This window comes from Gracilinanus agilis, chromosome 3, assembly GCF_016433145.1.
Source record: "Gracilinanus agilis isolate LMUSP501 chromosome 3, AgileGrace, whole genome shotgun sequence".
Classification (NCBI taxonomy): Eukaryota; Metazoa; Chordata; class Mammalia; order Didelphimorphia; family Didelphidae; genus Gracilinanus; species Gracilinanus agilis.
Genome location: NC_058132.1, coordinates 456,328,301 through 456,355,059, shown reverse-complemented (window position 1 = coordinate 456,355,059; position 26,759 = coordinate 456,328,301). Strand labels below are relative to the sequence as shown.

At 35.8% G+C, this 26,759-nt stretch overlaps 1 protein-coding gene across 3 annotated transcripts in view; it reads right to left on the bottom strand.

Annotated features, from left to right (window-relative positions):
• PIR (pirin) overlaps window positions 1-26,759 on the bottom strand; it is a 137,876-nt gene that overhangs the window by 35,033 nt on the left and 76,084 nt on the right. For all 3 annotated transcript variants that reach the window (XM_044670358.1, XM_044670356.1, XM_044670357.1), the window contains exon 6: window positions 8,806-8,890. In XM_044670358.1, the coding sequence (XP_044526293.1) occupies window positions 8,806-8,890 (85 nt within the window). The remainder of the gene's footprint in view (window positions 1-8,805; window positions 8,891-26,759) is intronic.

The window sequence follows — 26,759 nt, the reverse complement described above, 5'->3', positions numbered from 1 at the left end:
CTTGATACTTTGTACTGACTCCATTACCAATCATTACCAATCTGAATCAATCCTACAGTTTGGTGTGTTGAGACTTTCTCCAGGCTTCTCACCCTGTAAGTTCACTCTGTTCCTGCAGCCCCATCTTTTGATTGGCCAGTTCCTTCAGAACCTAATCTTCCTATAGGGTTCAAATCAGGTACAATCATCATCATTTGCTTTTTTGGAGTCTCCTTTAGAGGTTCTCTGAGTTTTTTGTTAATATTCTTCCTTTTCCAAGCATCTCTAGAGCACTTTGATATCTCCTCTGCCTTTTTTTCCTTTTCATCCTTGTATTGTTATCTATAAACAGATCATATCCCTCAGTAGAATGTAAATTTCTGGAAGGCAGTTTCTGTGATTATATTTTTGTGTTACTTCATATCATAGAGGTAAGGATTCCTGGAAAAAATCTTTATACATTATTAGATATAACAGGTACAATAGATGTTTCAGTTTAATTGTTTTGCTTTGGTACAAGCAGGGGATGTGTGAGAACCACTTTGAATTGGCTCCCAAGAACTGACTGTTAAGAATATTTATACTTCACAGATTTCAGATTGAAGCTTGATTTTTTTTTTTTGGTTGATTGTCTAGATGTAAATTAATAGAGAAAATGTGAAAGATACAGATTTAATTTAAAAGTAAGTTTTGCATTTTCAGAGTCGGTTCTTAAATATTTATCAATGTAGCCCTGACACAAAAGAGATTCATTTTGGAGAAAGGAATGAGTTTTTGGTTTCTTTCCCTGAATCAACTGCTCTAGAGATAATAACAAAAGGCACTATTGAAACACACTAAATATAAATATATGCATATGTACATGAGTGTATAGATACATACATATGCATATGTATATATGTATATATGCACGCATATAAACATAAAAATTCAGTTTACAACTCTAGTCAATAATAGGGGATCTGGTACAGCTGTGAGGGATAACTGTTCTAAACCCTCTGTTCCCTACCATGCAACAATACTAATACTGACCACCTAGGTTCTATAAAAGGTGGTTTTAAAGAGAGTTTTTTGGATGATTACACAATCCTAAAATGCCATTATATTATCCGCATCTGACAAATCTAGTCAGATTTTTGTACAGCACAACCTACATGGATTTCAATACCCGAGCTCCCTAAATTCTCCACGAGGGAAGAATGTGGCCTGAAGATAGCCATAAATGACATGTGTGTCTATAGGCATATGAAACCTAAAGGCAGAAAGAGAATTTTGGTTGTGTTGTGAGGATGAATTTAAAAAAGGGAGAGGGAGAAGGCATAAAGACCTATTAGGAGGCTAGAATAATAATCTACATGGTTCTTTTGGTATTTTGGTCCTAGGCTGTAAGGGTGGCAGTAGGAATAGAATGAGAGGATAGTTTGAGAGATGCAGCAGAGGTGTAATCAACATGAGAGGGAAATCATTTGGATATGAAAGAGAAAGGAATGTGTAATCAGAAATATACATTCACAGAGACACATGAAAAAGTGCTCTAAATCTCTCATAATTAGAGAAATGCAAATCAAAACAATGCTGAGGTATCACCTCACACCTAGTGGATTGGCCAATATAATAGTAAAGGAAAATAATAAATGTGTTGGAGGGGATGTGGCAAAATTGGGACACTAATGCATTGCTAGTGGAGTTGTGAACTGATCCAACCATTTTGGAAGGCAATTTGGAACTATACGCAAAGGGCTTTAAAATACTGCCTGCCCTTTAATCCAGCCCTACCACAGCTGAGTTTGTATCCTGAAGAGATAATAAGAAAATATGTTTATACAAAAATATTCATAATCGTGCTCTTTGTGGTGGCAAAAAAATTGGAAAATGAGGGAGTGGCCCTTGATTGGAGAATGGCTAAATAAATTGTGGTATCTGATGGTGATGAAATACTATTGTGCTGAAAGGAATAATGAACTGGAAGAATTTCATGTGAACTGGATCAACCTCCAGGAAATGATACAGAGTGAAATGAGCAGAACCAAGAGAACATTGTACATTGAAAGTGAAACATTGAAGAATAATACAACGTAATGGACTTTGCTAATACAAGACAATCCCAAGGGACTTATGAGGAAGAATGCTATCCACATTGAGAGAAAGAACTGCGGGAGAAGAAACAGAAGAAAAACAAATGACTTATCATCTGTTTATATGGATATGTGATTTGGGTTTTGGGTTTTAAAATATTGCTCTATTCCAAAAATGAATATGGAAATATTTATAAGTGATAACATTTGTATAACCCAGTGGAAATGATTATTGGATCTGGGAGGTGGGAGTGGAGGGAAAGAAAATGAAATATGGAAATACGGAAAAATATTTAAAAAATTAAAAATCAAAAATTAAAAAAAAGAAATATACATTCATGTGTGTATATGATAAACTTTAGTACATTTCAAATTAAGAGAATTCTTTAGTGGTTCACTAAACATTTCACTTTTTCATATTAACAGAAAAAATGTACTTTAATAAATCACAGATTTTACCAAATACATTTTGTACCAAATACATCCCTCTTACTTTTAGAAACCTGTTTGTTATGAAGATTTAATCTAGGTTTCTGATTCATTCAGTTTCTAAACCAGCCAAGTTTACTTAGGCATTTTTAAAGCCATGTCACCTCCAAACTATTTTCAGTAGCCTTGTGGGCTTTTTGTACTGAAACTAGGGAGTTGGTCTTTGTTTTTCCTAGCGAGGGCAAGAATGTGAAATCCCTGAGCTTTAAATTCTGCTGTTCAGGTCACAGATGAAATTCATGTATTCTGATTATGTGCTGTTTAAAAACAATTACATTTTGGCATGTTAAGGAAAGACTTAATTGTCCTAACATGCATCTACAGCCCTCAAATTGAAACCAGGAATGTTTATATTTATTCCACAGAATGTCTCTCTGGATTATGTCAACTCTCAGGTTGGTTTTGCCACCATTCTGAAGACAAATGGATATATACATATATATGTGTACATATATGTGTGTGTTTCTATATATATAGAAACACACATCCTGTTCAAGAAAGGATCTGTGATTTAATATTCAAAGTTTAAAAATATATAGTCAAATGAATTGAGTTTGACTTAAAGATGCTAATTAAATACATAAGAATTTCTTTTCTTTTTCTTTCCCTTTCTCTGTTTTTCTCTCCCCATCCTTTCTAAGTATTCTTCTGAAAACCACTCCACCATTTAGTTTGCAACACTTGTATTTAAGATTTTTTTTATTCAAGGTGAAGAGAGAAATAAAATCTCCAAAGAAATATAAGTCACAGATTGAAGTGCACTTGGGAGAGCTTTGAGAAGAGCTTGTTTATGCATTATGTATAGTATATTCAAGAGGCACCTAGATGGCTCAGGAGATTAAGTGTTGGGCCTGGAATCAGAAAGACCTGTAGTCAAATTCAGCCTCAGAGATTTACTAGCTGTGTGACCCTGGGCTTGCCTCAATCTAGTAGAGGAGGAAATGGCAAACCACTCCAGTATATTTGCCAAGAAAACTCCATGCACAGCATGGTCCAGTAGGGCATGAAGAGTTGGACATGGCTGAAATATGACAGTGAGTTCATTCAGACTCTCTCCTTATTTAACTAGAGTTGCAGATATCCATAAAAATAGTCTTCCTCCACACCCCAGTCTCAGAGTTTCTGCATATTTGTTATGCATTCACATGGAAATACAAAGTTGAAATCACTTGAACATTTTATCAGCTTTCCTGACTGGCTTATCTTAGAGACCTTTTCCAAAGTCTGAGGAAAACAATGCTCCTTCTGAAGAAAACAACTGCTGTGCAGACAAACTTTGAACCAATCAGACAGTAGATGGAGGGATACTTAAGGAGAAGTCTCAGAACTAGAGGGAACATGTATTTCTAGGAAAGACCAGTTTAGCAAATGGAAACTTTCCTAGAAACAGAGATTATTTCTTTCTTTATTATTGGCAATTAATAAATTTATCAGTTTTCAGCAAGAAAAATTAGATTGTTATCCAAGTAATGAAAAGAGTCAAAGGAAACACCAGCTACTCACTTTTTTTTAAAGCTAACAGCTAACAAATGAAAAATGTGTGGCAAATATGAAAGAATCTGTTAAATGTCAGAGATTGTACAAATGAGATTCTTCATAAGTGATGCACAGTAAGATTCAATGCCCAAAATCTACTGCATTCCAAAGATCTTTGTACAAAACCTGCTTTTTGCAAGATTAGCACAACTGAACACAAATGTGCCTCGCCTGAAGGAAACAGGGAGATAGTAAAAACTGATTCCAATACTATTTATGGGAAAGAATTTAGATAAAATTTAGGCTGAATCATGAAGGTTGTTTCCTGACACAAAAGGGTAAAGAATTTATAGGAAAATCTCCCAAGGGAAGATGCTTCATCTATTGGGCTCTTAAAAGAATGTATTTTCAACCATAGCATGGAATGTAGTGGAAGCATTCTATTCTATTATTTAGGTAGCCACATAATCGTGCCTTGTGTTAAATAAGCTGGCACACAAAGTTAGACACAGCTCAGAGATGTGCGAATCAGAATACCACTATAACCGCATTTCTTTATATCAAAATACTTTCCAAGCTTTAGGGACCGCTTGTCCCAAGAATCATCTGAAACAACAAAATGTGGGAAGTCCATGGAGTCTGTTGAAATGGGATTTGCTTATGCAAAATCTTTTTTAATTTAAGGTAATCAAAATTATCCATTTTACTTCCCATACTGTTCTCTCTCTTAACATAAATTCTTCCCTTATCCATAGTTCAATGGGATTTGACTCTATTTTTTAAAAAAAGTGATAGTTAATTACAGCTTTCAAAACTCTATTTGAACATTTATAAACTGTAATTTTTATTAACTAAGAAATTTGTATGTTTGCTTAATTCACAAATTTGTTGTCATCTATTATATTATTGAAAGAGAGGTAACAGAAAGAAGAGAGGTTGTAGACAATCTCACACCTGAAATGCATGTACCTCAAGAATTTTTTTAAATCCTTACCTTCTGTCTTAGAATTGATATTTGCTATCATTTCCAAGGCAAAAGAGTGGTAAGAGCTAAACAACTGGGAGTAAGTTATATGCCCAGGGTCACACAGCTTGGAAGAGTATGAGGCCACATTTGTACCCAGATCTCCTATCTCTACATCTGGTTCTCTATCTGCTGAGCCACCTAGATTTCTCTAGTACATAAGTATCTTAAGAACTGGATGAAAAAGGGAATGACATTTTCCGAACTGATATAGACAAATAAAGTAGTTTCCTCATATCTTCCTATCTACCTGCCTTTACCTTTTTTATAAGACTTTAGAACAAGGGCTTTTAACCTTTTTTTGTCATTCCCCCTCTGGCAGTATGGTATATAGATTAGCCTATAGCAAAAAAATGTTTTTAAGTGCATAAAATAAAATTCATACGATTGCAAAAGAAACCAATTATCATGGTATATGGTTATCAAAGTGCTAAAATAAAAAATTCATTAAGCCCAGGTTAAGAACCCTAGCTCTAAGAATAATTAAATCTTTATTCCAATCCTCTTCCTGGCCTTAATCTTGGTAGTAAAAAAATAATCTTTTGGAACCTCTAAAAAGGAAAAAAGGATAAAAGGGAAAAAGAAAAAAGAACCTTTATGTTCCAAAATATTTGTAGCAGCTCTCTGTGGTGGCAAAGAATTGGAAACTGAGAGGATGCTCATCAATTTGGAAATGGCTAAACAAATTGTGGTATATACTTGTGATGGAATACTACTGTGGCATAAAAATGCTGAGCAGAATAATTTTAATAAAACCTTGAAAGAACTAAATGGGAAAACAAACATCAAAATAAATAGAACCAAGAGAACATCTTACACAACTACAGATTTGATTCTTGAAGAATAAATTTTGAATCTTACCTCCAGAGTGAACTGAAAGGTGAAAATATGTAAGACATAATTTATATGAACACATCTGTCTCCCAGATGATGCTTTTTTGGTGTGAGGAGGATTGGAGAGGTATGGGACACTCGTAGATAAATTCTATCAATAATGATAAAAAATTTAAAAAAGAACGTTTCTTATCTAAAAATGAAGAGACATCAGTTATCTAGGAGTAGAAGTGCCCTATAGGCTATGTTACTAAGCAACAGGTGGAAAGTCTTAGCTAAAATCCCTTTTATAGGAAGCATTTCCTAATCTCCCTTAATTCTAGTGCCTTTCCTTTGTAGATTATTTTCATTTTATTCTGTATATAGTTTATTTGTACATAGTTGTTTACCCATTGTCTCTGCCATTAGGTTGTGAGCTCCTTGAGAGCAGCAACTGTCTTCCACCTTTCATTCTAAAAATTAGCACAGAGCCTGGCACAATAGTTGTTGTTGTTCTATAATGTCCAACTCTATACAGTTCCATTTAGAGTCTTCTTGTCAAATCTACTGGAATGGTTGGCTATTTCCTTCTCCAACTCATTTTTACAGATAAGAAAACTGAAGAAAACAAGACTGAATGATTTGCCTAGTATCAGTAAGTGTCTGAGGCCAGATTTGAACGCACAAAGTTGAGTCTTTCCGACTCCAGGCCTGGTATTCTATCCACTGTGTTACCTGCTGACTAATAGATGTTTATTGACAGACTGACAGCATTTTAAAATATACATAAGTCACACAGGAAAAGGGAAATAATTTTCCTTAGGTTGAATTATTTGGATGTCAGTAATAGTCCCTGTTGCTAAAACTTTTAAAAATTTTATTTTTAATATTTTTATTTTCCTCCAATTGCATGTAAAAACAATTTTTTGACATTCATTTTTAAAGTTGGAGTTCCAGATTCTTTCCTTCCTTCCCCTCTCACTTTCCCCCTTCCTGAGATAGTAAGTAATCTGATATCGATTTTATACATACAATCATGTAAAACGTTTTTCCATATTAATTATTTTGTGGAAGTGATTACAAATTTAAAAAAATAGAAAAAAGTGAAATATAGTATGTTTCAGTCTGAATTCATCAATTCTTTCTCTAAGGGCAGATGGCATTTTTCATAATGAGTCTCTGGCAAAGTCTTGGATCAATATTGCATTGTTGAAAATAACAAGGTCATTCACAGTTGTTCATCAAAAAATATTGCTGTCATTGTGTACAAAGTTCTGGTTCTTCTTTCTTCACTTTCTATCAGTTCATGTAAATCTTTCCATATTTTTCTAAAATCATTCTGCTTGTCATTTTTTATAGCATAACTGTATTCCATCATAATCATTTCACCTCTTATTTAGCTATTCTCCCAATTAATGAGTAACTCCTCAATTTCTAATTCTTTACTACCACCAAAACTTTTTAGTAACAGGTTTACTTGGCAATGGGGAACAAAAGAAGGTGCCAGACTTTTTATTCATTCTTTAGAATTAGAAGACCAATAGAAGGACCTTTCCTAAAAATAATAAACAGTATATACCTAAAACCATCAACAAGCATCATATGCAATGGGGATAAATTAGAAACATTTCCAATAAGATCAGGTGTGAAACAAGGATGCCCATTATCACCTCTATTATTTAACATAGTACTAGAAACACTAGCAGTAGCAATTAGAGAAGAAAAAGAAATCGAAGGTATCAAAATAGGCAATGAGGAGACTAAGCTATCGCTCTTTGCAGATGATATGATGGTCTACTTAAAAAATCCTAGAGAATCAACTAAGAAGCTTGTAGAAATAATCAACAACTTTAGCAAAGTTGCAGGATACAAAATAAATGCACATGAATCATCAGCATTTCTACATATTTCCAACACATCACAGCAGCAAAAGGTAGAAAGAAACACCATTTAAAATCACCCTAGACAATATAAAATTCTTAGGAATCTATCTACCAAAACAAACACAGGAATTATACAAAAACAACTACAAAACATTTTCCAAACAATTAAAACTAGATCTAAACAATTGGAAAAATATTGATTGCTCATGGGTAGGACAAGCTAACATAATAAAAATGACCATTCTACCCAAATTAATTTACCTATTTAGTGCCATACCTAACAAACTACCAAAAATCTTTTTAACTGAATTAGGAAAAACTATAACAAATTTCATTTGGAATAACAAAAGATCAAGAATATCAAGGGAAATAATGAAAAAAATGTGAAGGAAGGGGGCCTAGCAGTACTAGATATTAAACTATACTATAAAGCAGCAGTCATCAAAACAATATGATAGTGGCTAAAAGACAAAAGGGAGGATCAGTGGAATAGACTTGGGGTAAGTGACATCAGCAAGACAGTGTATGATAAACCCAAAGAGCCCAACTTTTGGGACAAAAATCCACTATTTGACAAAAACTGCTGGGAAATTTGGAAAACAATATGGGAGAGAATAGGTTTAGATCAACATCTCACACTCAGTTCTTCCCTGCATTTCTTGAATGGGATTTCTGGTGACAGAAACATTTATTAAGTAGGACCAAGCCTAGTTTCTGAGAAAATTTACAGGTTCTCTCATGTTTTTTTCTTAATTTCAAAGGTCTTACACCTGTTCATACACAGAGCAGCAAAATGCTTGATGAACTTTTTCCAGGCTCAGAACCAGCCAACTTTGAAGGAAAATACAATGGAAAGCATGTTGAACTTTGATTCATAAGACATGAGTTCAAATCCCAGTTTTGCCATTTACTACTATCTGTGTGACCTTAGACAAATTACTTATCCTTTCTGGGTTTCAGGTTTATCATCTGTAAAATAAGAGATTTGAAGTATATAATTTCTGAGGTCCTTTCCATTTCTAGATCTATGAGTCTATTATAATATGACAATGAAGATACTGCTTACCCTCAGGAATAGGCTGGGAATGCTTGGCTCCTTGGTCCAATATGAAGTCCAAATATAAGGTAGGTGTTCGAGTATAAATCTTGGACTAGAGAAAGGTATAAGGGTTAGTATTTTTTTTATGATAGTATAGTTTTCATAAAAAATTAATTAGGGTATGCATAATTATATATATCAGGTAATTTAGACATTGGTTATATGAATAGACTTTTTCTACCATCCTAGGAATATTGCCTAATGCATCAAATTAGTAGCCACAGTAATTCTATAATAACAGATTTTAAAAATAAGCTAAAAAATCATTTAACTTTATTGCCTTCAATCTCATTAAGGCTGTTTCATTTTTATTTTTTATATCCTTAGGACTCAGCACAGTGCCTTCAACATAATAGGAATTTGACAAATTTTTTTTAAATTGGCACTATCTGTGTGATCTTGGATAAGTCATTTAGGCAAATCTATGGGTCTCAGTTTCTACATTTCTAAAATAAAGAAGTTAGTTCCCTCCTAGTTTTGAATCTAGAACCCTAAAAATTTCCTGAATTTAATTTATTGTGGTAGATAATAAATCCTTTTTTGCCTCCTTCTAAGAGGATGTAAATATTATTTAATTAAATTTATTTTCAAAAATATTAATTTGTTTTTCAAAAACACAACAAATTTCCAAAAAACTTCAATCAAAATAGCCATGAACCATTTTCTTAAAAGTATATGTCAACAGAACAATGAAATAAGAATGTGTGTGTGTGTGTGTGTGTGTGTGTGTGTGTGTGTGTGTGTGAAAATAAATCTACACAGACTAAAAGATTGTGCCATTTTTTTTAAAACCCTTACTTTCTGTCTCAGAGTCAATACTGTATATTGGCTCCAAGGCAGAAGAGTGGTAAGGGCTAGGCAATGGGGGTCAAGTGACTTGCTCAGGGTCACACAGCTGGGAAGTGTCTGAGGCCAGATTTGAACCTAGGACCTCCCATCTCTAGGCCTGGCTCTCAATCCACTGAGCCACCCGGCTGCCCCCTATTTGTGCCATTTTTTTAATTTCAAAATTTGAATGAATTCCAACTGAAAAATATTTAAAAACAAAAATCCCAAAGCAACTCTTCTTAATTACTGCACTTTTACAAGTTGTCCAGAACAACCCTGTAGCTAAAATATGTATATGTTTTTCTTTTGGCATCTACTAATTTGACCTCAGGCCCAGGGTTTTTCTCCCTTTTTCAAAGAATGGAATGCATACATATTTAGATGCTGAAAACCTTCTTAGTCTGACTTTCGCAGATTCTTTTCCTGACTTTATTTGTGTATTATGAAGAGGAAATTAAAAAAAAATATATATTTTTTCAAATGTATTTTAATTTTACAAATGCCAAAGTTAATCAACATTTTAACATAGTGACACCTGTTCTTAGGGTATAAATGCTTAGTTAAGCTAACAAAAGATCACTAATCATAACAGATACATCAAGAGAATCTCAATTCACAAATTTGTTTGTTATCCTTACATTTCAAATATTTGCTTTCTTGATCTTTACTCAGTTGCGTGAAGAATATTTTGTGAAACATGTATCACCACACCAGTGATAAAATTCATTTCATAATAACCATAATTAAATAATAATGTACATGAAATAAATAAAGTAAATGAAATACAAGATGGAATATCTTAAGTACAATGAGAGAGACACAAAACAAAGTTCATTCCAACAGGAGCTAAATAACTCTTCCTTTGTCTGAACTGTAGACCTAATCATCTATTCATTTTAACATCTGGAAATTACCAACTTTTCCCCACCCCTTTGAATTTCCTCATCATCCTGGGGCCCACCTTGCCATAATTATTCTCTTAAACAGTTCATTTAGTTGGAAAGCTATAAGAATACCAAAAGGGTCTTTTGGGTTCAAAAGCTAATAAAAATACATCAAAAGGTCACCTAGAACTTGTGTGTGTCTCTGTCAGTATAAAACTGTGAAGATCTGTGTCAATAAATTAGAGCTCAAAAAGCTAGAACTCTGCCTGTTTTAGGGTACAATTTTTTATTCTTTTGTTAGTGGCTTGGATGCAAGTAATAATTTAATAAAATGAATTATCCAGTACACTGTTATCTAGAATGATTGGCTGTGGATTAAATACAACAAACATTTACTGATCAAAACTTAACTTGTCTCTTATTTTTTTTCCCAGTTGGCTGCTCTCTTAGTCTTTTGGGTCTCCAGAAAACTCAACTTCCTGCAAGATTATATCACCTCTGAAACTCACACCTCCTCAGTACCCCTTGCCCTTGAGGCGCCTACCTCCTTCTAAATGGAGAAGGCAGAGAGTAGACATTGGAGAGCTCCTCTGGGATCCTCCATTTAACGTGAGAGCCCCTGGCAGTGGCCTCATCATTCCCACCAGGTGCAGTACTTCATCTTGCCCACACACTAGAGGATGTTGTAGAAGGAGGGGCTACCCCATGTTTACATTCATATGGGAACCAAAAGAAGATGAAATACACACATCCACAAACACATCCATACCCACGTTTTGGCACAGGAAAACATTAAACTCAGTCAGGGAATGGGTCAGGGAGGGAATAGATAAAAGAAATCAAACTTCACTTTTGAAGGGTGAATCTTAATACAAGTTATAAAAGGAAAGAAAGAAGGTGTAAGAACCCACATATGAAGCCTGGACCATGTTGGAAAACATAGAGTCAGAAGAGAGGGAGTAGACTACTTCAATTATAAATTACTAGTATTAAACCAAATTCTTTCTTTTTTACTAGTTTCTTCTCAGTAAATAAGTAGACAAGTGCCACAAAGAATAAAATGCACAAGAGAATAAAAGAGAAATACAAGAAGTAACAATCATAAGCACAAATGAGATGAATTCTAATGACAAACAATAAATTTTGCAAGCAACCAGGAGAATAGACCTTCAAATATAAAGGAAAGGAAATTTGAATAACACGAGACTATTATACACTCAACAGAAACCACAGGAGGGAATGAAATAATCTGTTCTAAAAAGCTAAGGCACTCAAAGATGCAATCCAAGGTGACATACTCTGAAAAACTGAATCTGACCATTACTGAAAATATATGGATGTTGGGGGGTAGCTGGGTAGCTCAGTGGATTGAGAGCCAGACCTAGAGACGGGAGGTCCTAGGTTCAAATCTGGCCTCAGACACTTCCCAGCTGTGTGACCCTGGGCAAGTCACTTAACCCACATTGCCTAGCTCTTACCATTCTTCTGCCTTGGAGCCAATACATAGTATTGACTTCAACGCGGAAGGTAAGGGTTAATTTATATATACATACACACACACACACACACACACACACACACACACACACACACACACACACACATATATGGATGTTGAATAAAAAAGAGGTATTGGAATCAGCCCTTCAAAGAAAACCAAACTTCAGCAAATTGTTTGCTTCGCAATATCCCCAGGCAGAAACACAAGAAATATAAACAAAGACAGCAAAGCAAATACAAGGCAAGCATAGACAACAAAATAAATTAAGGGGTGGCAGGGTCAGGCACTAAAAGAAACCACTAAAAGAAGAAAGTACACCTCTCGGGTGAACAACAATTACAATGATGACAAAATTATGAGAGACCATTAAGAGACTTCTTTTTTTAAGTCTTCAAGAATATAAGTGTGAAAGAGGAAGTTAAATAGAAGTGACATTGGAGAAACAAACCTGAAGCATCATAGATGAAAACTCACACCACCATACTTTTGCCCAATAGTGTTTTTAGTAGGATCAAATTGTAGATTGGGAGGGCAGAAAGGGAAAAGGGAGGGAAAAAGACAGAGGGAAATAAATGATGTACCCTAATCAAGTCAAAGGTTGAAATGAAGGGAAAATAAATCCTGTGGATTCTCAGGAAGGGTACAGAAACAGAGGGAGAAAGAAAAAAAGAAATCTTATTTCATCAGTGGGAGGGGATCCCACTGAAGAACATGGTCATAGGGAATGGGGGCAGCTAGGTGGTTCAGTGGATAGAAAGCCAGGCCTGGAGACAGGATGTCCTGAGTTCAAATGTGGTCATAGACACTTCCTAGCTGTATGACCCTTGGCAAGCTACTTAATCCCTGTTGCCTAGCCCTTACTGTTCTTCTGCTTTAGAACCAATTTGTAGTATCAATTCCAAAACAAGGTAAAGATTTTTTTAAAAAAAGACATTTATGGGGAAAGAGAAATATTGTATAAATGTAGATAAATATGTGGATATAATCCACAAGGATTTTGGTGCTTAGAGGAAACACTCATTCTGCTTCAGGAGAAGGGGTCAACTGACCTTCTACAGAGTAGGAAGTGGCCCCAAAGAAGGGATTTTAGTGTAAATGGGACTAATGGGACTATGCTTATGTGTTATAATTCAGGGTTTTATTAGGGAGTGAGGACAGTTAGGAGCGGAGATGAAGGATTGTCACAGTGATACTCAAAAAAAGAGCCTTGGTGAAACATTTTAAAATTGTTTAGAAAAGAAGAGATGACATTCCAAGAGAGTCACAGTCAAGTAAGGCAGCTTTGGAGCTAATAGTCTAAATCTATTACATACTTTAAAAAACCTCCAAGCAGCTGTATGTAATAAAGATTCATGATTTCATATATAATTTTCTAGGTTTTTTAAAAAAAAGGTTTCATGTTTACCGATGTTTGTGAAGTTCATAATGAGAAGAAATTGTTTTAAAGAGTGCATGTGTTCAAGTATGCTGGGAATGGTGAGAGTTAAGCATAGAGGGTTACAAATAATTCTGTGTGTCAAATAATTTCCCCTTTTCTTTCAATATTGGATGTGTTAAAGCAATGGGCTTTGAAATTGCCTGGTAGGTGGCTTTCACATGGTTTACAATCATTCAAGTTCCCTCTATAAACTTTCAAAGAACAGAAAAGAATATCCCTGTGTGGCTGCATAAATGAAACCAGAAAACCCACTGATGGCAAAAGCATGTGGAGCTTAAATTAGCAATAAATCTGCAGAACTCAAATCACAAATGACCATCAAGGTCAGCACACAAGGAAAGTAAGATGCACTTTTATTTAATTTTCTGTCTAATCTCCTGATGATCCCCTTTCCCTAGGAATCCTAACCATTGCTTGAGGAAGCGCTTAAGATTGCTCAAGGAAAAAATTTTAAATTATCTTCAGAAAATCAAAGGTATTATTCACAAAAATGTTGGATACTTACTTTGTATAAGAAACCTCTCTCCCCCTGGCAAAATACAGGACTATGGATTTTATACATTACTACCTCCAGTGTGGTATCAATAGTGATAATGATTGTGATAATCCATCATATTAATACAGTGTTTCATTTATTTATTTTTAAATTATATTTTATTTTCCCCCTACTACATGTAAAAAGAAATTTTTTAACATTCATTTTTTAGTTTCGAGTTCTGAATTATTTTCCTTCTTCTGACCTTCCCTCCCTTCTTATCTTGCTGCCCTCACCCATGCCCCAAGATGGCAAGCCATCTGACATAGATTTTACATGTTATAGTATTTTATTTTATTTATTAAAAATAAGTAGTTACACAATTCATATTCTTTCCCCTCATCTTCTCCCTCCACCTTTCCATAGCAATTCAACTAAGTTTTACATGTATCATTGATCAAGACCTATTTCATATTATTAATATTTGCAATAGAGTGATCATTTAGAGTCTACATCCCCGAATCATATCCTCATCTGACCATGTGATCAAGGAAATATTTTTTTTCTGTGTTTCTACTCCCACAGTTCTTCCTCTAGGTGTGGATAACATTCTTTCTTAGAAGTCCCTCAGAATTGTCCTGTATCATTGCATTGCTACTAGTAGAGAAGTCCATTACATTTGATTGTGCCCATGTAACAGTATTTTAAACATGCTGCCTTTATAACAATCTTTGTAGGTACATAATAGCAAGTTCTAGTGTTATTAGCATTATAAAAGCTGATCATAAATTCTCAGTGGAGGATGAACTAAAGAGGGGAGAAATCAGACATCTACTGTGATAGTCCAGGCTTTTTTTGTTCAATTTTTAACATGGTGCTATTTAGTTCTCACAGTACAGCATAATAGAATACTGTAATTTTGCAGTAGCAAAGAATTAAAAACCAAGAAGGTGCTCATCTATTGAAGAATAGCTAAATGATGACATATAAATTCATAAGTGAAGTAGAAAGTTATTGCATTTTAAGAAATGATGAAATGAACAGTTTCAAAGAAACAAGAGAAGACTGGTACATAAGCTGACACTGTGTGAAGTGAGCAGAATCGGGAGAATAATTTATACAATATTAAGAACATTATAAAAGGAAAACAACTTTGAAAGATTTAGGAACTCTGATCAAAGCAATGACCAACTATGATGACAGAGCACTCATCTTCTAACAGAGAGGTGATGGACTCAAGATGAAGAATAAGATATATATTTATGAACATATGCAATGTAGGAATTTATTTTGCTTAATTATGCATATTTGCTACAAGGACTTTGTTTTATTTATTATATTTTTCAGTGGGGGATTGGTGGTAAGATAAGAGGGGATAGGAATAGAGAGAATGAAAAAAAGAGGAAGGAAGAGAAGGGAAAGCAAGGGAAGGAAGAGAAAAAACTAATTTTCCATCATTGTAGCTCTACCAGAATCTAGCTAGCACATAATCTTCCAATTAGGATCATAATTAGAATCACATTTCTAATTTTCTCAATTTAAATATGAGGAAAGTGAGGCTAGGACATAAGGTAAAACTAGTAGGCACATAATAAATAGAACATTAGACAAGAAGATTTGAGTTAGAATACTGTCTCAGATCCTTCCTGTGGGATGACAGGTAAACCTGTCTGTAAAATGGTGATATAATAGCATATACCTTATAAGGTTGTTGTGAGGATCAAATAAGATAATTTATGTAAAGAATCTTGCAGACAATGTACTCTGTAAATGTTAGTTGTAGTTGAACTGAAGAAGAAAAAAAGGCATTCTAGGTACAAAGTCGTAGGGTAGCCATTGATCAACTGGAAAGAGTTCTAAGAAAAGCAATCAGGATGGCAAAAGACCAAAAGATCATGCCAGGTAAGAATTAACTAACGGAGCTAGAAATGCTTAAATTGGAGAAGAGCAAGCTTTGGGAAGCATATGATGGTTCTTATCAAATATTTAAAAGGTTATTATGAGGAAGAAGGGTGAGATAGTTTCCGTTTGTCTATAAAAGGGAGAAACTAATAGGTAGAGATTGCACAGAGATAGATTTAGGGTAAATGCAAGGGAAAACTTTTTAACAATTATGTTTATTCAAGAACAGAAATGGTTTGCCTTTGGAGGCAGGAATCCCCTCTAACTAGAAGCCTCTGAAAAAAGAAAAAAGCCTTGACAGCCACTAGATCCATATAATGGGATATGGATAATGTAGGGAAATGGATTAGATTAAATGACCTCTCTGAGGTCTCTTCCATTTCTGGGCCTCTGGGGATTCTATTATTTTGAGGGAAAGCTAGAGATAAGGCAGAGTCAGAGCCATTCCCCTGGCCTTCAATTTAAAAAATTTCCATTTGACTTTTTAGGCTAGAGTTGTACAGAAACAAGAACAGGGTGATATATTTGGGACCACAAGGGGCAAAGAAGCAATCTTTTTTACTTTACATTTATTCCAACTCTGTCCCTTCAACTCTTCTTTTTGCTTCCTCAATACATCAGTCATCTTTCCTGACCTTCCTATTTCATTTAATCCCTTTCCCTCTCACTTCTAGCTTCTCAGGATGTTTCAGGTTTCATAAAGTTGAACCCTTTAGTAGCAGAGCAATGAATTACTTCACAAAAGAGTTTGAGAGGAAATTTTGTCTGCCTTTTAGCCAACAGGAGTGCCTCCAGATGGGGGAAAAAACCTTATCACTCTTTCTCCAAATGTCTTAAGAATAAAACTGTAATGGCTCTCAGTATGACAAAATGAGGACCACATCCAATGGAGGTTATAAAATGGATTAGTTCAGAATTGACAATTACCTTTACCTTATTTCCTTCAAAAAAGATTTCCTACTCCCCCGGGCTTTCATTTGATACCCTTGACATGTTTGCTTCCTTCCTCCAGTTTTATTTGTAAATGTGATCCTAATTAAGAACAGAAATCACTACCACATGGAAACCCTGTGGCCTCGAGGCTGACCCCAAGGAATGGAATAGGGAGTTTGGTTATGAGTGCAGCAAAGGAAAATTCCTTCTCTTTGTCATTGTTTCTTCTTCTCTTTCAATGGATAAGAACTCCCTTCTTAACATTCTGAATGTTTATGCTTTTATAATAATAACTACACTTCCTGGACATTAAGTGACTTGAAGCCAGCTTCACATGTCAAAACTATAATAATGGCTTTCATCATAGAGATTCATAGGCTTTTAGAAATCTTGTCAGGATTATTAAAGGTCAATTTTGATTTTGTTCTCTTTAGGACCCACCCTCGCATTCAGAAATGCTATGACCCATTGCTTAGTGAGTTATGGTAGGTAACTATGGTATCAGATACCAGACCTCAAAGAAAGTCCTAAGAGATTTTGGAAATAATGTCTGAAGCAGTTCCTAGATCCTTAGGTTTAGGGAATGGTCAGGTAGGGAGAGATTAAAGAATTCCTTGTGTATACCATAACAAATATGAAAATAGTTCTTTTGATTCACTGAGAATGTCAACATTATGGGTTTTATTATTGTGTGACTCAGCTAAGGGGTAACACTACAACAATGAAAAAAGGACCAAAAAACTATGTTGCATATAACATATATAAAATTTTAAAAATCCTTACCTCATGTCTTTTAAGTATCTGTTCCAAGGCAGAAGAGTGGTAAGAACGAGGCAACTAGAGGTTGTGATTTGCCCTGTTTTCCCATGGCTCAGAAATGTCTGGATCCAGATTTGAACCCAGGACCTCCTATCTCTAGGTCTGGCTTTCTATCCACTGAGCCACCTAGGTACCCCATTGTAAAATTGTTAATTCTTTTTATAAGGCAAAAGTTAATTCTTTTTACAAAGAATTGTATATTCTCAGTAAAAATAAATTCTACTCAGGTTGCATTATGATATACCTTTTCATTTCTGAGTATATTCCTCAAAGATCTCCCTTAGTCAGGCAACAATGAACATGTATTTAGTCTCCTATGTGCCAGGCACTGTGCTAAGTGTTAGGATACAATGAAAGGTGAAAGATAGTCCCTCCTTTCAAGGAATTCCCAGTATAACAGGCGAAACAACATACACATAAGATATACATAGGATGAAATGGAGATAATTAAAAGAGGGAAGGCATTAGCATCAAGGGGGGATTGGAAAAGCCTTCTTGGAAAAGGTGGAATTTTAAGGAAACTAAAGAAGTCAAGAGATGGAGATAACAAAGAGAATTCCCAGCATGGGGGACAAGGCAGTGAAAGTGCCTAGAATCAGGTCATCGAGTGTCAGGGTGAGTAGAATAGTAAAGAGGCTAGTGTCACTAGATTATAGATTACACAAAAGGCAGTAAATGAGGAGGAGTCCAAGTTATAAAAGGCTTTGAAAATCCAAACAGGACTTTAAATTTGATCCTGGGCATGATGAGGAGCCACTGGATTTTAATGAATAGTGGGTTGACATGACCAGACTTGTGCATTAAGAACACAAGCCAAATGGAGGATGAACTGAAGAGGGGGGACACTTGGGGTAGAGAAACCAATCAGAAGTCTACTACAAAAGTCCAGACTTGAGATGATCTCTCTTATCCTTATGTTGACTTGTTGGCCTAGAATAAGCCTCCCCTAAGAACAGTAATTAGTAATTTGGGGGCTTGGGGTAAACAATACAAAATGGTCCTCATAGTCATTATATGAAGAAGATATAAGGGAATAAGACCAATACAATTAAAGAGAAGGAAGATTCATTGTAGAAGTGATTCTGGCAACTTAACCAATTGTTTTTTCTAGTTTTAATACAGGGATTCTAAATTTAGTTTCTATACTACTAAAGAGGCACATGTGTTCTATTTTTTGAACCCTCTAAATTTTGGTTCCATAGGGGTACAGTCTACCCTTTGTAATTCTGTTTTTATATCATTTTCCTAGAGTCAACAGAAATAAGAACAAATTACAAAAAAGAACAGGAATAAATGAGATAAAACAGATATCTCATTCCCTGACCCCAATACCTATAACCAGGATATATGTCTTTCTAACATCTCTTAGAAGACTTCAACATAGTTTATATGGAGTTGCCTTTCTGAAAGCCTCAGTAAAAGCAAAAGCCCTAAACAGCACCCAAGGATGACTCAAGAGTCCTATAAGGTCAGGAGGCACTATTTTAAAAAAACATTCTACAGATGAGCTCTTTCTGGCTCTTTATTAGCTCAAAGTTTCTCAAATAGTAAAACTGGTTCTACCAGCAACTCTTAAAGTCTTACCTCTCAGACTTCCACATCAATCCCTGATATCATCTGCAGCTTCTTCCTTTCCACAGTTTGCTAGAATTATTATTGGAAGGCAGGGAGGGGTAAAATAGTTGTCTAGTATGTTCCCCTGCTCTACTCAAGAGTCTTGGAGCATACACCACCCACTATTGTCCATGTTAATAATCACAAGGTTTGAGGGGAAATGAAGTAAAGAGGTCCCTTCCCCACCAAAATGACTAAATCTCAATTCTAGATACTTAATTGATTAAAAAAATCTTTCTCTCCTCTCTTAGAAGTGATACTAAGTGTTGGTTCCAAGGCAGAAGAGTGGTAAGAGCTAGACAACTGGGGTTAAATGATTTGCCCAGAGGCCAGATTTGAACTCAGTACCTCTCATCTCTAGGCCTGGCTCTTTATCCACTGAGCCAACTAGCCACCCTACTTCACTAATTTTTTTTAAACCCTTACCTTCTGTCTTAGAATAAATACTACATATTGGTTACAAGGCAGAAGAACAATAAGGGCTAGGCAATAAGGGTCAAGTGACTTGCCCAAGGTTACACAGTCAGGAAGTGTCTGAGGCCAGATCTGAACCTTCAACCTCCTGTTTCCAAGCCTGGCTCTAAAACCACTCAGTTACCCAGCTACTCTACTTTATTGCTTTTTTAAAAAAATCCTTACCTTCTGTCTGGGTGGGGGCAGCTGGGTGGCTCAGTGGATTGAGAGCCAGGCCTAGAGACTGGAGGTCCTAGGTTCAAGTCCGGCCTTGGACACTTCCAGCTGTGTGACCTTGGGCAAGTCACTTGACCCCTATTGCCCACCCTTACCACTCCTGGGCCAAGGATGGTCCCTAGGCTGGATGAAAAAGGAGGAGGGTTGGGCGTGGGGCTAGCAGCCCCACCCTGTAAAAAAGAAAACTACATCTGCTAAAGAAACTGCAACCTAAAGTAGGGGCAGCTGGGCTAGCTCAGTGGATTGAGAGCCAGGCCTAGAGATGAAAGGTCCTAGGTTCAAATCCGGGCTCAGACACTTCCCAGCTGGGTGACCCTGAGCGACTGTGGGACCCATTGCCTACTGGTTGTGGCCCTATGCTCCTAGAATGGAGTCCCAGGATAAAAAAAAAAAAAAAAAAAAAAAAATGATTCCAAGGCAACATAGAGTAAGGGCTAGGCAATGGGGTCAAGTGACTTGCCTAGGATCACAGAACCAGGAGATATCTTAGGTCACATTTGAATTCAGGACCTCTCATCTCTAGGCCTGGCTCTCTATCCATCTAGCCACCCAACTGCACAACTTCATTGATATTTTAAAGTAACTTTAAAATTTCTCTAAGTGGTCATTCCTACTAGCATTTATGAAATCGTCAAGTATCCTTTACCATAGATAGATACTGTTCCTTCCCTTTCTAATAATGGACCATCAACTGCTAAAACTTTGAATATTTAAAATAAACATGATAAGAAGGGGAAGAGATTAGTTTTCGTCCTTGGTGCCAAATATAAGTGTGGGAAGGATACATCTTATATTTCAATTTCAAAGAGAAGGCAGGCAACTCTTTGGCAGAGTGATAGTGATTTAATATGTGAGAAAAGCTAGAAAATGATAGAAAACATTGTAAATTTCTATTTAACCTGACAAAGCATATAAAAATTGGAAATGTTAAACCTTATAGGCCAGTTACTTTGTGATATCTTAGACGACTGTGTTTACTCCATATTTGTGATATGCATTTTACACATAGCTGCTTTATTAAGTAATTATCATTTGCTTTTGTTCAGTCGTTTCAGCAGCGTCTGACTCTTGAGACCCCATTTGGGGTTTTCTTGGCAGAGTACTGGAGCTCTTTGCCATTTTCTTCTCCAGTTCTTTTTACATATGAGTAAACTGAGTCAAACAGGGTTAAAATGACTTGCCCAGGATCCTAAAGCTAGTCAATATCTGAGGCTGGATTTGAACTCAGGAAGACAAGTCTTTCTTACTTCAGACTTGGCACTCTATTTATTATGCCACCTAGCCAAACACTTATCATGTATTATCCCTATTTTTAAACTTTCTCGGGGGAAGAACTAGAGGAAGGGGGTGGCATATGCTAAGCAGTAAGGCATAAGGGAATGGCTTTGGTGACAAAAGAAAAATAGGCTCAAATATCACCCTAATTCACATTTCACCAGATATGTGACTATCAGGCACCAAGGTGGTACAGTGGGTAAGGAGCTGGGCTTAGAGTCAGGAAGTCTTGAGTTCAAAGTCAGCCTCAGACTCTTATTAGACAACTTATGAAACCTCTGCTGCCTCGGTTTCCTCAACTATAAAATAGGGATAATAATAACACTGAGTTGTTGTGAGTATCATAGATGACCATCTATAGAATGCTCAGCACAGTGTCTAGCATAGAGAAAGAGCTTAATAAATGCTTATTTTCTTTCTTCTATGACTGAGTCATTTAACTTGTGTAACTTATTTTTCTTTCCCATAAAATGCCAGTAATGACAGCTATAGTGTCCAACTCATTGAAATGTGGGGGAGCACTGAATGAGATAATATTAAAAAATACTTTGTAAACCCTGAAGTATTATATAAATGTTTGCTGTTATTTTAAGAGGGATTAAGAAACAGTGAGGGAATTGAAAACAAGTGAATCTGGACTACCAGCCCACAAACAGAATGAGAGAAAAGCTAATTGTGAAACTAATCTAATTACTTCACTGGCTGAGTTAGTGTCTTTGCTGAAGATGTACTACATATGTTTCAGGAATATTTCTGCCAAATAAATGGCAAGTGCCCCTCCTCTACGCAAAATAATACATCTGCAACCACACAAAGGCTAGCAGCTGTATAATAAATAATGAAAGGTCTAAAACATACCATTAAGCCTTCTGACCATCCATTAACTCACAATTACATAATTAGTCCAAGTCTAAATCAGCTAATTTGTTATTCCATTGCCTTAAATGTACCTAATTGCCAACTGGATCATTTTAAATCTCCACTAGCTCCATCTGATCATATTTATTATAATCTTTAAAGAGATTTTTGTGGGAAAATGAATGTAGCTATTGTGTGGGAAATTATTTAGTAAAGATAAGATCCCATAGGAAAAAACCATTAGCACTCTGCTGATATTTGCGCTAGCGCAAATATTAATCTTCATATGCAAGATAAAATGAAATTTGGTTTGATACAATGCTTCTTTATTAAGTTTTCAAAGCCATTCTAACAATGAATAAAAGAAAATCAGCTAAGAAGATAGTGCCTGAGAATTATATTTGAATTTATGAACTTCAGTTTAGGATAAAGTAAAATAATTATGGGGGTGTACTATAGGACCTCCTGTAGAAGAGGAGAAATTAGCCTGCGTTTGGGAATTAAGGGTTTAAAAGCTAAGGAAATACAAAGAACTCTTGTAGTTATATTGGGAGCAAGGAGGCTCACAGAAACATAGATCTGGATCCAATGCTGTCAAGATATATTGGGAGTTTGGTGCATGCTCAGAACACCTAAGATATTTTTCAGTCTTCACCATTCTTGACCTTTTTGTAGTTTCTGATGTCAACCTCTGCCTCTTCCTGGATGGCTTCTGTGACATGACTTTCTCTTGGTCCTCCTCCTACCTGTCTGACCCATTCCTTCTTAGTCTCCTTTGCAAATCTTCCTCTTGTCTGGGTAAGTGTGTCTGCTAAGGCTCTATTTTAACTTCCGTATTCTTTCTCTATACTCTGTCCCTTGGTGAATCTCAGCTAAAACAGGTTTAATTATCATCCCTATGTTGCTAACTCCAGAAGATACATGATCCCAATCCAGTATCCCTTGAATTTAATTCCTGCATTATCAACTGCCTATTGGTCATCCCCACCTGGATGTCCTATAAGTACATATCAAAGTCAACATATACAAAATGAAACTCTCATTTCCCCTGGAAACTTATTCTTTTTCCAAATGTTCCCATTTCTATTTATGGCACCACAATTCTTCTAGTCATTCATGTTAGACCCTTCTTTGTTAAATAAAGTGATCTTTGACTCTTCTTTGCTAAATTAACTCTACCTCCAGAACATTTCTTGCATCTATCCATTTTCCTCCATTTTAGTTTATTACCTCTCACCTGGATTCCTCCAATGATGTCTTAATTGGTCTCATTACTTCCAATCTGTCCTTTGTCTAATATATCATCCACAAACTACCTAGCTGATATTTCTGGAACACAAAAATCACCATGTTATCTCTCCAACTGAAAAGCCTTCAATGGCTCCCTTCTACCTTTAAATAAAATATAAGTTCCTTATCCCAATTTTGTATTTGAAATTCTCTACAATGTGGCTCTTGTTTAGATGTCATTGTTTTGGTCAGTCAACAAGCATTTATTAAGCACTTATCATGTGCTAGGCATTGTGCTATGACCTGAGAATACACAGAAAGAAACAAATATGTCCCTCAAGAAGCTGACATGGGAGAGACAACATGGAAACAGCTATGTCCACACAAGATATATTCAGTGTAAACTGGAGACAATCTCAGAGAGCAGGCATTAACAATGGGTAGGATTGGGAAGAGTCTGTTGTACGAGGTAGGATTTGAAGAGACACTTGAAAGAAGCTATGGAAACCAGATGAAGGTATTAAAGGAAGTTGTAGCTTGGTGGTTCAGTAGATAGAGAACTAGGTCTGGAGATAGAAGGTTCTGGGTTCAAACCTTGTGTCAGATACTTCCTCTCTGTGTGACCCTCGACAAGTCACTTAACCCCAATTATCTAGCCCTTACCACTCTTCTGCCTTGGTACTAATACTTTGTATCAATTCTAATAGAGAAGGTAAAAGTATTTAAAAGATAAGGGAGCCCATTCCAGGGATGGAAGGTATCCAAAAAAATGTAATAAACAAAGAAATTAATTAATTAATTTTAGAAAAGTCAGGGAGTCAGGAAATGAAAGGTCATGTGTAAGAAACAGGAAGAAGGTCAGTATTGCTGGATCTTACTTTTAGAATACTGGAAAAATAGAAAAGGGTAAAGTTGTAAAGCACTTTAACAGGCAAAAAGAGGATTTCTCTATTTGATCTTGAAAATAGGAAGTCATTGAAGTTTAAGAAAAGGTGACATGGTTAAGCCAATGCTTTAGAAAGATCTCTTAGTTAGCTAAGTGGAGGATAGAGGGAGTGGGGAGAGATTTCAGGCAAGGAGACCAATTAGAAGGCTACTGCGGCATTGAGTGTACCAGGGCCTGCAATAGCAGGTTATATGAGTGGAAAGAAGGGAACACGTGAAGGTGAGAACAAGATTTGGCAACAGATTGGATATTTGGGGTGAATGTGAGAGAAAGGAGCTGAGGATGACACTAAAGTTACCATTCTGGATGATTCAGAGGATTACAGTGTTCTAATAGAAAAATTGTAAAGAGGGGAATGTTGGGAAGGAAAAAATTGTTTCCATTTTGGTCATGTTGAGTTTAATATTTCTGTAGGACATCTACTTTGAGATCATGATGTGAGTCTGGAGGCCAGGAAGAAGGTCAGGGTGGATAAATGGTTCTGAGAATCACCTACAAAGAGATAACTGAATCCATAAGAGTTGATGAGATTACTGAAATAACACAGAAGGTAGAGATAAGGCCCCAGGATGTACTTTGGAATATAACTATAGTGAGTGGTCACATCCTGGAGGAAGATTCAGCAAAGTATACTGAGAAGGACTAATCAGCGACATAGAAAAAGAATCAGGATAGAAAAGCATTATGAAAATCTAGAGGGGAAAAAGTACCTAGGAGAAAAGAGAGATCAATCATGTCAAAAGCTAGAGAAATGTCAAAAAGGATGAAGATTGAGGAAATGGTCATGAGATTTGGATCAGAAAGAGATGGAAAGTTTTGAGATCACCTTAAACTAGTGAATAAAGGTGATAATTTCAAATATCTTAACTTCTTCCAGATAAGATATAAAGAATCAAAAATTATCAAGGAGAAAATTATAACTATGTATGTCAAGAGACGGTCAACCTGAAATCAAAGCTTCTCCCCCTCAATTCATGGAACTACTCCTTCCCACAGTCTCAGAGCATCCAGATTCCCACCTAATAAAAATAATAAAAATTCTTAAGTAAAAACTATCAGTAAGATCCATTACTCTTCCTGAATGATATTTCTATCTTAACGGAATAAATCTTAATCCCTTAAAGGTATGGAAATGCATCCATATGCTGATTTAACAGAGATTCCTCATCTTTCCTTCCTTAATGGAAAGTACTTCAGATGAACCCATAGCGTCTTCCTTCCTCTAGCTTTTCAGGAAGGAACAATACTTGAAAACCTCTCTCCATGTGGCAGAGCTGAGCAATTAGGTAGCACAATGAATAGAATGTCAGGCCTGGAGTCAGGAAGATTCATCTTCCTGAGTTCAAATCTGGCCCCAATTACTAGCTGTGTGCTAGTACGGGCAAGTCATTTAATCCTGTTTGCCTCAGTTTCCTCTCTTGTGAAAATAAGCTGAAGAAGGAAATGCCAAACGGCCCTAGTATCTTTGTCAAAAAAAAACCCCAATACAGTCACAAATGACTTAACAACAAAACAACAAAAATGATAATGTTCCCCTTTAATCTCCTCTTCAAGCTAAATCATCATGGTTGCTTTAAATGATTCTGGCATATAACTGTTCGGAGTTTTGAGATAATAAATAAAGGCCCCTTGCTACCATTCATTGTTAATAAAAGTTTATCTAGGATCTCCACAAAAGGCATTTAGCCTGACTCTGTTTTAGTTCTCCATGAATAAAGAACACTCATGTACTTTTAAAATCATTAACATCATGCAATTTACTCACATCTTTGGGTCTCAGATCTTGGAAAACAAATAATGCCAATGATATCTATTCACTATGCTATGCTGTTCTTAGAAAAGAAGGAATGGAGGCCAAAACCAAAATAGAAGGAAAAGAATAGATGTGAGATAGAGGACAAAAACCGATAGAGGAAAGGCTAAAGGGGCCAAGATAAATAAGGCAAGGAGTTTGGCTCCAAGAGGCCACCATGCTGATGATAAAAGAATAAAAGCAGTTAATCCATTTATACCACCTAATTATCATTCCATCTCCTAAGGCCTTAATCAGTAAATGTTATGTGTGAGGTGCTAGGATAATTATTTAAAATTGTTGCTGATTTTTTAAAGGACTTTTTCTGAGTTCTTATTCCCTGGGATTTTTTTCTAATGTCCGTTTATTTCTTTCTTCACTGATCTTCAATAACTAACTTGGATATCACAGGGCAGTGGATTCAAAATCCTGAATTTGACTACTACCTATTTTCTAACCTTATTCAATTTGACTGTTTTGGCTTTGTCTGATTTATTCAGGGAAAATATTGAATGGTATTTACAAGGAATCCTAGCTGAAATCTTCTCTTTTGTGATATAGTATAATGTGTCTGTGTGTGTGTGTACACATACACATAATAGTATGTGCACATGCATATGGTGTATATTTATATGCATACACACATATATTTAAAATATATATTAAATCAGTATCTAACTCTGGGAAAATTCATAAGCCAGCTTTAAATAGTTACCTTCAAGCACTAAAAGTATTT